At 37.4% G+C, this 15,279-nt stretch overlaps 1 protein-coding gene across 1 annotated transcript; it reads right to left on the bottom strand.

Annotated features, from left to right (window-relative positions):
• Positions 1 to 9,035: 9,035 nt before the first annotated feature.
• ITM2A (integral membrane protein 2A) lies at positions 9,036 to 15,049 on the bottom strand. The gene is made up of 6 exons (XM_046673327.1): positions 14,804 to 15,049; positions 11,183 to 11,314; positions 10,705 to 10,902; positions 10,357 to 10,467; positions 9,961 to 10,111; positions 9,036 to 9,810 (listed from the first exon to the last, which is right to left on the bottom strand). The coding sequence occupies exons 1-6, from the start codon at positions 14,912 to 14,914 to the stop codon at positions 9,722 to 9,724; spliced, it is 792 nt and encodes a 263-aa protein (XP_046529283.1). The 5' UTR covers positions 14,915 to 15,049; the 3' UTR covers positions 9,036 to 9,721.
• Positions 15,050 to 15,279: the final 230 nt, after the last annotated feature.

Below are 15,279 nucleotides of genomic sequence, written 5' to 3'. Positions count from 1 at the left end.
GTTAAAGTATTTGAGTATGCCATCTGTTTTTTCCTGGACTCTGACAGAGTAGGTTAGGAGTTTTGCATAATAGTCTCTTACAATTTAAACAAACTTTTTTTTGTATCTGTGGTTAAATCAGTTTTCTAATTCCTATAACTTTTGCACTTTTGCCCCCCTTTCATTTAAAAATCTCTTAAATAGCTTTGCTAAAGCCTTGTCTGCCTAATTGATATTTTTAAGAATGAACATTTAATTTTATATTACATTTTAATTTTTAAAATATTTTTATTGTTTTTTAGTTTATTTCTACTACTCTCTTTTCATCAACTTTTGTGCTTTTGTAAAACTTCTTGAATTAAAATCTTAGTCTATTCCTTCTGGTAAATAATGCAGATGTTTAAGACTGATTTTTTTCTCTAGCTATACTTCATCCAAAGGCTTTGATATTTATCATTACCATTGATTTCTGAATAGTTTGTTGTTGCTTCCATGTTTTGTTTTTAAAATCAAATGAGGGGCTGGCCCAGTGGTGCAGTGGTTAAGTTCGCACGTTCCACTTTGGCAGCCTGGGGTTTGCCGGTTCGGATCCTGGGTGCGGACATGGCACCGCTTGGCAAGCCATGCTGTGGTAGGTGTCCCACATATAAAGTAGAGGAAGATGGGCACAGATGTTAGCTCAGGGCCAGTCTTCCTCAGCAAAAAGAGGAGGATTGGCAGCAGATGTTTGCTCAGGGCTAATCTTCCTCAAAAAAAAAGTCGAATGAAAAGTTTTTTCACTTTTTTAAAATATTAATTTATAAAATTAATATATTATAAGTAAAGCTAAAATCTCCTTTGAACCTCCCACTCTTAATTTCTGTTCCATCCACTCTCTTCCTTCCTTTTAAACATTTTTCTTTGTGTTTTTAATGTATTTCTATGTACACATAGAAAATATATGGTATGCATAGGAAATTAAAAAAATAAATGCTATCATACCAGACATATTTCTGCAACTCACTTTTTCATTCTGGAATGTATATTGGAGATTTTTGCACTAAGTTCTGCCTCATTAAAGATCTACATGTTGGAGATCTAAATTTAGCTGTACCTAATTTTTTAGCATCCATGGTTAATATACTACAGTCTATTTAGCCAATTCACTGCATAATATCACAGTGGTTAAGAAGGTTAGTCAAATTGCTGGGCTGAAATCTTGGGACCTTGCAGCAAGTTACTTAATCTTTCTGTGACATTCTTTTTCATCCACAAAATGCAGATGATAATATTTTCCTCATGTGGTTGTTGTGGGGACTAAAGGTGGTAATACATGTAAAGCACTCAAGACAGCACCTGCTACATGGGAATCATGCAATAAATGTCATCTATTACTACTCATGAATATTCATTTTATTTCTAATTTTCACTTCTACAAACAACTCCCGGCAATCTGACTAGATTGATATACAGTAATTGAATGCATCAAATATATGCTTCTTTGAACACGTATGAATTTTTTTGCAGCATAACCAAGTAGGGAAATTGCTGAGTTATAAAGCATGCCTATATCTCATTTTATTTAATTTCTATTTCTTTGATAACTAGAGAGATTGAGAATCATTTCCTAGGTTTGTTGTTATTTCTTCTTACTTTTTGGTGACTTGTCTCTTTATATCCTTTGCTCATTTTTCTTATTTATTTTGTAGAAGCTTTCTAAAAACAAATTCTGGATATTTTATCAGTTATATACATTATAAACATCATCCTCCAGTCTGTTGTCTGTTTTCAGGAAACAAAGATTTTAAGTGTTTGATGTAGTAAAGTATTAGTTGTTTTCCTTGATAATTTTTGCTTTCTTTGTTTAAGGAGTCCTTCCCTATTTCAAGGTCATATAAAATTCTTCTATATTTCCTTTTATTACTTTTATGTTTGCTTTCTTTTTGCATTTACGTCCTTGATACACTGGGAAAAATGCTTTGTTAATTGTGTACACTTACATTCTAACATTGTTTTCTCTATGGATAATCAATTTTTCCAAAAACATTCATTGACTAGCTCAACCTTCTCCCTGATTTAATATGTCTGTTTTGTTTTATACTAATATCAGATTACTTATATCTTATCATATTATACTACACACACACACACACACACACACACATATTAACCAGACTCTTGATTGTTTTCCAACATGAATATTTTATTGTTTTAAGGTAACGTATTCTAAAACTTCAGGTTAAATTGTGATATACGGTAGAGAAAAACCAACCTTTTTGTTACACTCTTTCAAAATTATTTTGACCACTTTTCTGTATTTACTCTTCCATGTAGATTTTAGAATAAATTTGACATGTTTTATAAAATATTCCTCTCAGTTATCTTATTAGTTTGAATAGTTTATCAGTCATTTCTTCTAGATTTTCTATATAGAAAAATATTAGCAAATAATGGCAGTATTGCATTGAACAGTAGCACTAATAGAAGAATCCTTCTCTTGTTGCTGATTTTAATGGCTTTGCTCCTAAAATCTCATCATACATACATTCAGACCATCAATACTTATCTCATATAAAATCTCTTCGCCATTGGGGCTCATCACTTCTGACTTTACCATCCACTCCTTGTTGCCAGAAAATGCTTACCTCCTAGTCATTCCCAATCTTCCTGCTAATCATTTATTGAAAATGTTGGCACCTGCCTCTCTTTCTCTCTCAGGTTCTGTTACTATTCTCAGCTATATCAACAACCATGTTGAATACACATCCAATTTACTGGCCTCTTGGTTCTTAATTTCCTCATCACCAGAGTCCTTTACTTCCACTCCCCTTCTGTCATCTACTCCCACAATCATACTCTCAACCTTAATATTATCCTGGACTTTAAAATATCAAATTCGTTATCCTGAACTTTGAAATATCAAAGTCAATCTTTGTCAACAATCTCCTATTCTTTTCTCTAGCTCAATGGAAGAGATCTAACTCTTTTTTCCCTAAGGATAATCTCTTTGCTCATGCTTTGGATTCCCTTCTTTACCACTTTCTCAAGGACCCAGCTCCACTAATGTCCCCATCTCTCTTGTATCTTCAACCTGTGCCTCTCTAATGGTCTCTTCCTGTCAATATTTAAACATATTCAAGCTTTCTATTATACCCTTCTATCTGAGTTATATAAAGATACAACTCTTTTGGTGTGATATACAAGCCTTTTGTTCCCCATTAAGAAAAATTTACATGCTACCCTGAGATCAAAAGAGTTGTGGGCGTTGACAATATGTATCTTCAGAAAGATGGAAGCATACATGAGAGTTGATTCTAAGGGTTAGACCAAGAAGGACGAAATACAAGACTTAATCAGGCCAAATTCATTGGTATGCCAGTATTCATCTAGATTTGGTGATATTATATGTCGACTTGAGCACTGAAGAATGGTGTTGTCTCCTAGGTTGTCTAAATTGAAATTTGAACTCAAGAATGGCTGATAATGAATGAGGTTGACATGCCAGAACTTCCCTGTCATACTTAACGTCTCTTAACTATCACAGACAAGGTGAAAGCAATTGATATATTAGATAAACCACAGAGCTGAAGCACTAACCAAAGTATTCTGTGTCTCAAGATTCTCTGGTAATGGCTAATTAGCCATGGCATCTTTAAGCATGAAAAAGGCAAGCTATTAAGATGCTGCTTGATGCATTTATACAGAAAAACTTTGAGGTATGTTAGGAAGCAATCTAATTTGAAAGATTATCGTGGGATATGCAGCCTTGTACCTAGTTTCTATACCTGTGACTATTCACAAAATTGGAAACCTTTGCTTGAGGGAGTCTGGGTGCCTTTTATGAATAAGCCTGAAATGGAACCACAGTTGTATACTTTTAGTATTCATTCAGTCCTTGTCCAGAATGACCCAAGTCCATTTACCAGGAATACTGGACAAAAAGAAAATACAGAGATTTTTCTGGAAGTTATTGGACAACTAGAAGAATCCCCACATAGGTTCCCTAATTCAGGGAGGGAGAGCTATTATAGAAGGAAGGGGCAAATGAGAGTCACCAGAACTCTCCATACCCCAATTCTCCTTATACCTTGCCAAGACAGAAAACCAAAAGGGGAAGGAATTGTCGAGTTTAGTACCATCATCAAAGATCTCAAAGATCCAAAAATGGTATGTCCTACCATATTGCCATTTAATTTTATTTGACTGGAGGCAAAAGCTAAGTGTATCTTAAGAGAATGACTGGGGATTATTGCAAACTTAATCAGAACATGAGGTTAATTCAGCTTCAGCTCTGGATGTAATGTCTTTATTGAAGCAAATCAACACAGATACTGGCAGTTAATATGCAGTCATCTCCATGGCAAATCCCTTTCTCCTCCTCCATTTCTGTCAGTAAAGAAAATCAGAAGCAGTTTGCCTTCATGTGGTCTTCCCTTTCTTATATTAGGTCTATATAATCTTTTCTGCACTCTGTTAAAATTTGGTTGAGAGTAACCTTAATTTTATTGATATCCTCTTAATCATCATGCTGCTCCATAACATTGAAGACATTATGCTAAGTGAACCTGATGAGCAGGAGGTAACAAGCATTATAAGTGTTGCAGGAAAGACATGCATGTTCAGAGGCCTGTCACACCTTTGTTGTTTTCTAGGGATCCAATGGCCTGGTGCCTGTCAGGATATCCTCTCTAAAGTGCAAAACAATTCTTGCGCCTTGTACTGTCCATCATGAAGAAAGAGATATAATTGGTAGAACTTTCAGGATTTCGGAGGTAACATACACCATACTTTAGCTTGCTGGTTAAACTTATTAACCAGGTAATACATAAGGCTGTCAGTCTTGCATATGTTCTAGAGCAAGGAATACTCTAAAGTATATCTAGGCTTCAGTTTAAGTTGCTCTGCTACTTGGGCCTTATGACCCAGCACACACAATGGTATTGGAAGTTTCTGTGGCAAAGATACTCTAGGATGAGCACGGTGCCAACTCCTAAGAATCTTGAGTAAGGTCATGCCCTCTTCTTCTGACAACTATTCTCAATTTGAAATATTACTCCTGTATTTTTAACACACTTAGTAAGAGCCCGAATGCCTTACTATGGGACACAGTTACTATGAAACCCAAACTACTCATCATAAAAATAGTATTATCTGATGCAATGAATCCTTAAAATTAGATACGAAGAATGGTATCCTGAAGATTCAGTGATTGTTCTAGTTGAGACAGAAACCTTACAGCAGCAGTCAATAAATGATGTCCTCTCCCTCATAGCCAGGAACCAATGGGTGGAGGTGAGAGTTGCCCCTCTCACTATTTTATCTAACAATTCAATGAAAGATATTTTTGTTTCCTGTTACCATGATATTGGGTTTGGTGGGGTTAGATGTCCTACTACTCAAGAGTAGAATGCTTCCACCAAAGAAGAGAGTCATGGTTTCATTAAATTGGAAGCTGAGGCTGATTCTTAGCTATTTGAGGCTCCTTATGAATTAACAGGCACAGAATCACCGTACAGGCTGGGGTTCTGGATTCAGATTATCAAAGGGAATTTGGGTTGCTGTTACACAATAAAGCTAAGGAGGAGTACATATATACATATTTTTTTTTTGGTGAGGAAGATCAGCCCTGAGCTAACATCTGTTGCCAATCCTCTTTTGGTGTGAGGAAGACTGGCCCTGAACTAATACCTATGCCAATCTTCCCCTTTTTTTGTACGTGGGTCACCACCACAGCATGACTTGATGAATGATGTAGGTCTGCACCTGGGATCCAAACCCGTGAATCTGGATTGCCAAAGCGGAGCAAGCCAAACTTAACCACTATGCAAACCCAGCCAGCCCCAAGGAGGACTGTTATTGGAACCCAATGGATTCACCGAGGTGCCTCTTTTACTCTCTTGCCAAATAGGCATAATCAATGAAAACTACAACAAATATAGGATTGTTAAAAGATCCAGATGCTGCACTGTTAAAGGTTTGGGTTATTTCACTAAGTAAAACAAAACGTACCCAGCCAAGATGCTGCAGAGGGCAAAGGAGGAAAAGGAATTGGTTGTGGCAAACGAAAAAACTATGATTATCAACTTAGGACTCATAAGCAGCTAGAAAATTAGGGGCTGAAGAAGCAGTGCTTTACTTTGTTTCTTTTTCCCTTCTTCCCAGCTCCGCATACTTAAATAAAGAGCAATGGTGGTAACTAACATCTTATTTTCTGGTGGAAACAATCATTTAATTGATGTTACCTTGCAATTAGATGGTAACTGACGGGAATTTGTGTGTTCTTTATTTTGGAAACATGAATATGTTATCTGGACAAACAATAAGAGTGGATGCTGAGTAGAAAAAAGAATGGGTTGTGCTGGATATTCCCTGCTTTGTTCTCCAGAACCACTCTTCACTCTTACCCATTCTGCTTATAACCAGGAGGTTAACCTTTGTGGACTGCATCAATGCACTCCTTTCTCTCTGGCTTGTAGTTGAGTTTGGCTCATAGGGGACACTATCAGGAGATTAAAGGGCAAATTGGCTTTGTCTTTTTACCAAAGGCCACAGCTCCTGTCAGAGAAAGTCCACACTTATAACTAGTTTTTCTAGGTTCTGGGAATCATTCTTTTCCCCTGAATCTTCAAAGCTAGGGTTCAAAGAGTTCTTCAGTGTTTCTAGTCCTAGTGAGCTTCACCAAAACTTGTTTCTATTAACATTTCTTACACCATAGTAAATTGTCCCTTTATTAATCTCTTTTCATTATCCTGTTTGAGAGTGCCATCTGTTTTTGCCAAGATTCTGAGTGACATGTAAAGTATCAATTTCCCTCTATCTACCCTGAGTAAGTTCTGGGATCTGCAGGGCCAAGTCCTTATACACTTTCATTCAAGTGTGTAAGCCAAAAACCTGGGAGTCATCAATGACAAAACCCCTTGACACTCCTTACTCTACACATCCAATCCATAACTATTTTCTGTTAACTTTATACTAAAAATATATCTCCATTTCCTATCTTTCTTTCTTTCATCACTTTTACTTTCCTAGTCCAATCTAGTATCATATTTTGCTTGAACCTCTGAAATAACCTCCTAACTAGTCTTACTTCCTTCCCTTTTCTCACTGCAGCCAATGTGATAATTTAAAAATACCAATTTGTTCCCTTCCATAATTCTAATTAAAATCCTTCAATGGTTTACCACTACTTTAAGAATGATACATTTTTAAAACTATCCTACTGGGTCCTACATGATCTGGACACTTGTCTATTTTGCCAATTTCTTTTCATACAATTCTCTTTACTCCATGTGCCTCTCTTTCTTTCACTTTCTCCAACAACCACACTCCCTACTGCCTCAGGAACTTAGCTCCCACTTTCTTCTCACTGAAATGTTCTCCTTTCATTTACTTCATTTATACTACTCATCTTTCAACTCTCAGCTCAGATTTTACATTCTTGTTCAGACTTCATTAATAGTCCAGGATTGGCATCCTCGTTATATACTCTCATAAGCATTCTATATTTTTTCTTTATAACAAAATACTGCAATTATTTGGACAAAAAGTCTTTCTCCCCCCAGGAGGCCAGAGGCTCAACAGGGGTGGTGTCAATGTCTGTTTTGCTCACAACGGTACATATCCCCAGTGCCTGGAATACTGCCTGGCAAACGAGTGAATGAATGAATGAATCAATCAATCCATCAATCGAGTCAATCAATAATTAGGTGAGGGTGGGTGAAGGGATAGAAAGGAAAAAGTAGCACAACGTATGAAACCTAGAACTATGCTTCACAGAACATTTCTTAGATAGATGACTGCCCACTTTTCTGGTTGATATAGATCCTGGGTTCTGAGTGAGAGGAGAGCTAGTCTCCATCACATATCAATTCCTCACAGAATCCAGTATTAATTTTTCATTCAGTTACACTTTTAGTGTTTCTGAGGGTTTCCTATTTTTCAAAATATTTATTGGTAGTGAAAATTTACCAGAGGTTGCACTTGGGGGGCTGCTAGCCTTATGTTATTACATACCTTAGCAACTAGGACTTTTGTTTTACTTTTTCATTTAGCCACATTTAATAAACAATGCATCTCACTACATGGAACTTCCTTTAGGATCATGTTCTTTTACATACTAGGACCTCTTTCTTGGAATCATATCCTCTATCTTATGTGAATGTCACCTTTAAAATTATTGTAAATTTTGCTTTGGTTTAATAGCTGTTCATGAGAAAACCTTGTCTCTTGACTGCCTCTTTAACTTCTTGAAGTTAAATATTCAGTTAATGTATTTCTTTTTTTTAAGAGAGTATTTAGGGCTATGTATTCGACTGGGTACAGCTTTGGCTACCGAAAGTAATCAACAGTCACTACCAGCAGGTGATCAGGAACGATTTTTTTTTTTGAGGAAGATCAGCCCTGAGCCAACTACCACAATCCTCCTCTTTTTGCTGAGGAAGACTGGCCCTGAGCTAACATCCATGCCCATCTTCCTCTACTTTATATGTGGGACACCTACCACAGCATGGCTTTTGCCAAGCACTGCTATGTCTGCACCTGGGATCCAAACTGGCTAACCCGGGCCACCGAGAAGCGGAACGTGTGAACTTAACCGCTGCGCCAATGGGCTGGCCCCAGGAACAATTTTTAACCTAAAACTATAGAAAGTCTAAAGCACTGGCCCCCATTCTATGGAATTTATACCCTTCGGTAAGTAAGTAGAGATCATAGCTTATGAAGTTATTAAAAGTCATCGACATCTTATCCAAGGTTAGTTCATTGTGACCTATTACAGGCATCTATGAGTTTTATATTTTTACGAAAAAGAAACACATTTAAAAGTTTGAAATTGCTATGGGCCTGAAAACTCTTAAATAGTTGAATTCACATATAAGCTTATTATGGAGTATTTATAAAACAGTAATTGATAAACTATCAAAAAAGAAGTAAAATACGAAATGATAAAATACAAATGTGTGGAGGTGGGAATAAGGGCAAAGCTAAGCTCATAATTTTAGATCTATTTCAGGTAAGCCAAAGCTAAATAAGTAATGTTAATTGTTCACATTACGTATACCTCAAGTGAGAAACAGTTGTTGAATATGGAAAAATTTATTATAGGGTTGTAGAATTCATACAACCTAAATTCCTTACAGCATTCAGCACTTGTACAGTTTTGTGGATTTCACAATACACATATCAGTGAAAAAGAACCACTGCATTAGAGTGACTTTTTTATGAAATTTTTTCACATATAAGTCAGATCTGTTACACAGCACCTAACAGAAATGCAAAGATGCAATTTCTAAATTCAGGAAAGTTGCACAAAATGAAAAACAAAAAACAATGGTAAGAGATTGGACATACTTTACAGAAAAAAGTCAAAAACAATTTAAAATATTTTAAATGTAAAATACGCTCTACCCTATGATTGAGTGAAGAGCTTACTTTAAACAAATCGCAAAGGATGGGATTTATTGTCAGGATGTTAGCTGACACGTTCATGCTGCTTTCAGAACTCTAAACCCTATAAATTCAAAAGAAAACATAAGAATTATTTAATTTCAGTTTCAAACAACAAGCAATGACAATTAAACTGAAAATTGACAAGAGCTTGCAGTGGTTAGTACATTTTTTCCCTTTTTTTGTTTTTTTGTTTTTTAGTATAAGCAATAGAGTAAATGCATGAGTAAATATCTTGAGTATCTCACACACTTTAATGTTGAAGTCGTATTGTAAATTTCTGACTTCTTCTTATTAAGGATACTCTTTCTGTTGCCTCTCACTCTTGACAGATCTTGGTCTCAACAATAAATTCGTTGGGGAAGTGTCTAATCTTCCAGCATTTATCAATGGCACGTTTGTTGAAACCTGTGAGGAAATGCATAAAATAGTGACTTTTTAATTTTTTATGTAAATGAAAACATATGTATATTTGCTCTCCACTTTCCCCTGTACTGCACTCCCACTCTCCTTCACTGTCCCGATAACACAGAGTAAAAGAAGGAATGAACTGCCTACCCAGCAAGAGGTCTCGTCGACGAAGGCGGAAGGACTTGCGGTTGTTGCAAAGTTGGTAAATAAAAATGCCAAGGTTACTAACATCACGAATCTCCTCCACAGCAACCAGGTCTTCACGGACCACATAAGTGTGAGGCAGGTATCTGCCTCTCTAAAAATTAAAAAAAAAATGGAAATGAAAACTTTTTAAAACACTTTAAATCCTTACCTATAGCAGATATCCTTTTTTTAATAGACTTTATTTCTTAGAGCAGTTTTAGGTTCACAGAATAGTTTTTATTTGAAAATTATTTCAATGAAATGGAATGTTTTGGCTCAAATCATCAATTTTTTTAAATGAGGAAGCAAAATTATTTGGAAATGCTTATATAAAAATTTGACATCCAAAATACATACTGCCAGTTTGCCAAAGAGCTCCACCAGATTCTTTGGAGGCATAACAATGGAGGTATTGAGGGGCATCAGATAGCAGTTTCCCAGCACCAAATCCAGGTAGGCAGTCATGCCCTGGTGGGGAGGGGAAAAAGTTAGTTATGCTATAGCGAGTAGAGATGCTGCAGATGTTCCAACTACTATTAGCACAAGCAGCTACATCATTTCAAAATCAACTAATGCATATTCGGTAGCAAAAAAGTGAAAAGGACTTTGCAGCAAAAAGATGTACATTCATGAACAGATTTAACACTTACTAATGAATTAAGAAAAAAGGAAACTCAGGAATACCTAGAAGAATGAGAAACCCACCTTTTCGAAGTCATGAATAATTGCTGCAGGGTCACTGTCAGAGAAACTAGGGACAGGCACATCAATGATTGCAATGTTGTCATCCTCACGAATGTCAGCCTCCTCGGTCACAGGCAGAAAGTAGGGTTCTCCACCTCGAAGGGAATTTGCAGGGTCCTCAGAATCAAAAAAGCACATCTCTCCATGGTAGATGGTATTCTAAAGACAAAGAAGAGAGAATTAAAACCTTCTGATACTCACTGTCATGACATCTGAATCATTTCTCACAGTCATATCAATTCACTGTACTGTTTGCCAAGCTGAGGATTGTTGATTACAGTTATCACCGTGAAGACAAATCAACTTTATAAACTGAGAGGTAATCTGAAAACTTTCCCTAAACCTTCATTTCTCTGATGACCACCGCAGAATTATTTAAGTTGCTACTAAATGTATAGCAATTAGTAATCCAAATTGTAAGAATTGTAATTATTATTACCTTGGGCATGAAGTACTTGTAAATGCAGGCTCCACCAACAATAAGTCCTGCCAAGATGAATGAAAGGCCTAAGAGAGTAAGCATGCATCTCCCAGAGGAACCCTCTTTTTCCTGGGTGGCAACTCGGAGCTCCTATTTATTAAAAAGCAAAACCAAAAACAAAAACCAGATCGCACTTTTAGACACATTGTTGCTTCTGTGTACAATTTACCTTCCTTGAAATTCAAGATATTTTAAAACGATGTCATTAAGTTATCCTAGCTTAAAATCATTTCAAGACAATTTCTGATGTTTAATAGATGTGAAAATCTCCAATTATATTTACCTTCCTTCTGGCATTTCCAAACCCAAACATAGATATGAAGTTATTTCAAAATAAACATTTCTAGAATCAGCTGAAAATAACTATTCATTTATGCAATAAGTTATACTCTAATAAATGGAAGTTTGTCACTTTTTGGACTTATACATGGATAGAATCACTAACTTTTTGGAATATAATTATGTTTCTTTACTATTTTTTGTAAATCAACTTGTTTGCTAACTAAAAAAGTGAATTAAAATCCTTTGATTTATTAACTGACTTTCAAAAAGCTGTTTTTTTTAAAATTAAATTTTATAGGAAGGAGTTCTATAAGGCAGGTATATGCCATTTTCCTCTATGTTAGAAATTAAAGTATTGAAGGTGAGATATATTTCATAATGTTCCTAATTTTAGTGAGAAACTAGGCTTCCTAATGTCATCAATATTCTATAGCTGTGTATTTCACGAATGAACTAATGTTTTCCAAGTTCTGAGCAAAACACTATAGATTTTAAAGTACAGAATTTGTGGTAGCTAGGCACAAAAGCTGTGTGTTTAACAGTGACTGTAAAATTCTGTGAAATCCATAATTTGTTTAGGAATTGGAACAAGAAAGATCCAAAGCGAACAAGTAACTGATTAACTCTGTACTCTTCCCAGGGGAGTGGACCAAGGGGCCTCCAATCCCATTCTTGTATGTCACAATATGCCCCAAGACCATTATTACTCAAGGGTAGAATAAATGAAGTCAGCAAATTTAAAAATCTAATCTCTGGTAATCATAGGGTAAATCATTCAGACTGGTATGTAAATAGAATTGTTTTAGTCTTTCAAGCCATTAGCTATTTTCCATGACAACTAGGATAATACTTAGGGGACCTAATTAACCTTCAATGAATTTAGTGAAAACAAACGCATGAATTCTAAGGAGAGGCAACCATTTGTTAAAAGGTTTGTCAAAAAAGATTTTTCTTTAAAATTCAAAGAAATTTGGTATTCACATTTTTTAGCTAAATTTATTTAAGTTCAAATCCTCTTAATACACTATAAACCTTGAAGGCTTTTCCTTGTCCCAATAATTTTGAGAATTTTAAATTATTTTTATTTAAATAACCTTAACCTAAGATAAACACTATGAAGATAACTATATATTATGATGTGAATCACCATAATCTAGAGCTAGAGGCTTCGAAATTATATTTTAGATTATTAAATTGAGGTCCAGAAAGGTGAAATAACTTACCTATAAGTCACAAAATGACTTAATTTCAAATGCTGAAAGGAATAAATTTCTTTTTTTTCTTGTCACTGAGCTAGGAGAAGAACAATCTGTACTGCAATTACATTTCTCCTTCCAATAATTCAGGCAGTTTATTATTAAGAAAGGTCTAAGTATTAGATTGTCAATTTCAAAAAAAAATCCACCATATACGAATAAGGTTTTTTTTCATTTAAATTTCTAGACTTCAGAGTAGTGGAGACTGTCACTTACCATAGCTAATTTCTCTGTGAACTATACTCTAAAGTTATTGTACACCACCTCTGACATAATATTCTGTTGTGCTCAATCTCTGATGAGCTGATCAATACATACATCACTATATAATGTGTCAAGTATTATTAAATCAGTGTCCAATAGTGGCCAGGAGAAGATCCTGTAGGAGCTTCTCCAACACCTAACAAAGAAATATGATCATAGTGCAAATGCTCATTTTTGTTTATTCCTCATCACACCACAGGCCTGGCAGAAGTATTGCTTGCATATTAACTGAATCCAACTACAAGTCATGAAGTTTTTAGTGGTGAGGGGAAAAAAGGGATTACTGTGTGGCTATATTTAACTACTGGCATCTAATTAGACCTCCCAAAAAATCTGGCCATGTTTCACCTACAAAGTAAATAGAACAATTACTTATTTGACCTTCTGTCATTTAGTCAAAACCTCAACAATGCAGAGGGTATTACTTTTGGGTTCTGAAACGTATAATACACAAAAGTTAGCTTCATCGCTGGGCTAAACATCGAAGGCTTCCATGATAAAAATTCTGCATCAGCACATTAGCATTTCAAATTGTGTACATAATCAGTGATACTACATGGGTTCTCATTTCACTCAAAGCACTTTTCAAATCTCCCCTCTGAGCACAAAAGTTAAAACTTTATAGAGAGAAAAAGACAAGTTAGGACAGATCTGCAAGCTGCAACACTTCACAGATTTTGTACAACAAGAAAATACGATTGTGCGTTTTAAGTTTGAGATTTTACTGAGGAAAATGGGTAGTTTGCAAACATTAAAAAACATGTTAAATGTTTAAAGGAAACAGAAATTGGTTAAATAAATAATGGCCAACATTTGGGGCGGGGAACTCCCCCAGTTCCTGGCAATGCAAGAAGTTTAAACTATGAGGTCGGACTTGCTTCAGATCTCTCTATGGGGGAGGTGGGGTAGAGGGATATCGCTCAAAAAGGAAGTACCAAAAAAAGAAAAAGGAAAAAAAACCCTCAAACTTTTTTTTAAGGAAGAAGAGTGTTTTCTTTAGGAAATGTCACTCCGAAAACATACAAGGCTCTTGCAGTAAGAGGGCACAGTGAACATCCAAAATTCTAATTAAGAGCAATTTCAATTTTGACAGCTCCCTTACCGAATGCTGAACGACGCTTATGACCAGGAAGAAATTGGAAATATACATGGGCGGGTGGGCACAGAAACACACTTGCCCCAACTTATACCTCTGCGAGTCTAAGCTGCCCTTTGTCCCCCACCCACCCCGACAAACACTCAATGATCCTAGAAAGACAGATTCATAGAACTCCGCACACGTCAAAAGGAAAAAAAAAAAAGACTTAAATCTCTGGCCCTTGCTTCACCCTACGTGTCCGCTCCACCCCTTTGCAGGCTGTGAGCGCCCCTGGAGCTGGGAACTGGGGGTCATACCTCTCTCGTTGATCCTCAGCCCCCCGCAAGTTCCCACAGATAGAAGCTGACGTCGAGTCCTAGAGGTTCTCCTCAAACTCCTTCCAATATCCCTCCGCTGTGTACAGCGTGGGCTGGAACCGACGGAACGTGGCGCGACGAGCGGAGATGCTAAGGGGCGTGGGGCATGGGCAAGCGAAAGGTGTCTAGAAAGGTTCTAGACAGAACCGGGGCGACCGGGCAAACCCGACGGACAGCGCAGAGGGGACCGCCCAGGAACACAGGAGCTGCGGGGCAGCTTTCATTTTGTCTTCTGCCGCCTTCTTCCTTTCTTCCCCCCAGCCACCTCCTCCCTACCTTCCCGATCCTAGCAGGCAGTCAGGGGTGGAGTGGGGAAAACTACCTTGCCGGTCAGGATCTGAGCTCGGACCGTGCGGCTTACGAGGGCCTCCACGTCTTGCCGCGCCTCCTCTTTTTGCACCGCCGTGGGTGTATTGAATGCAATTTTCACCATGGTGAATCTTCGGGCTGCGCGGTAAGGCGCGGCTCGAATCAGCGTCCTGGGCTGCAGGTTGGAAAAGGAGACGATCACGCTGGCCCTAGCAGCACCTACTTTCTCCCCCGTCTGCCTTACGCTTCTGCAAGCCCAGGTCTGGAGATACTTATGACGCAGTCCCAAGCTGGGTGGGAGACCGTGGGCGGGCCCAGGGAGGGGCCGAGGGAAGAGCGGGAGGGGGTCCAAGTGCTGGGATGGGGGTGGGGGTTGCCAGTGGGAAAAAAGGAGGGGAGGTGGGGCCCTGGCCGGCTGGGGCTCAACGTGCCTCACCTGCACTCCAGGCGTGCTCCCACCCACTCTCTGCGCCCTAAGATAAGGGCAAG

This window comes from Equus quagga, chromosome 10 (assembly GCF_021613505.1).
Source record: "Equus quagga isolate Etosha38 chromosome 10, UCLA_HA_Equagga_1.0, whole genome shotgun sequence".
NCBI lineage: Eukaryota > Metazoa > Chordata > Mammalia > Perissodactyla > Equidae > Equus > Equus quagga.
Note: the sequence above shows the minus strand (reverse complement) of the source record. Positions and strands in the feature narration are given on the sequence as shown.

Bases quoted from the DNA above. Each gene is read 5' to 3' on its own strand.
- ITM2A (XM_046673327.1), bottom strand. From the start codon at position 14,914: ATGGTGAAAATTGCATTCAATACACCCACGGCGGTGCAAAAAGAGGAG. The intron at 11,315-14,803 runs GTAGTTTTCCCC...TTTAATAAATAG, and splicing joins CTCAGATCCTGACCGGCAAG to GAGCTCCGAGTTGCCACCCA. The intron at 10,903-11,182 runs GTAATAATAATT...CTTTGTCTTTAG, and splicing joins ACAAGTACTTCATGCCCAAG to AATACCATCTACCATGGAGA.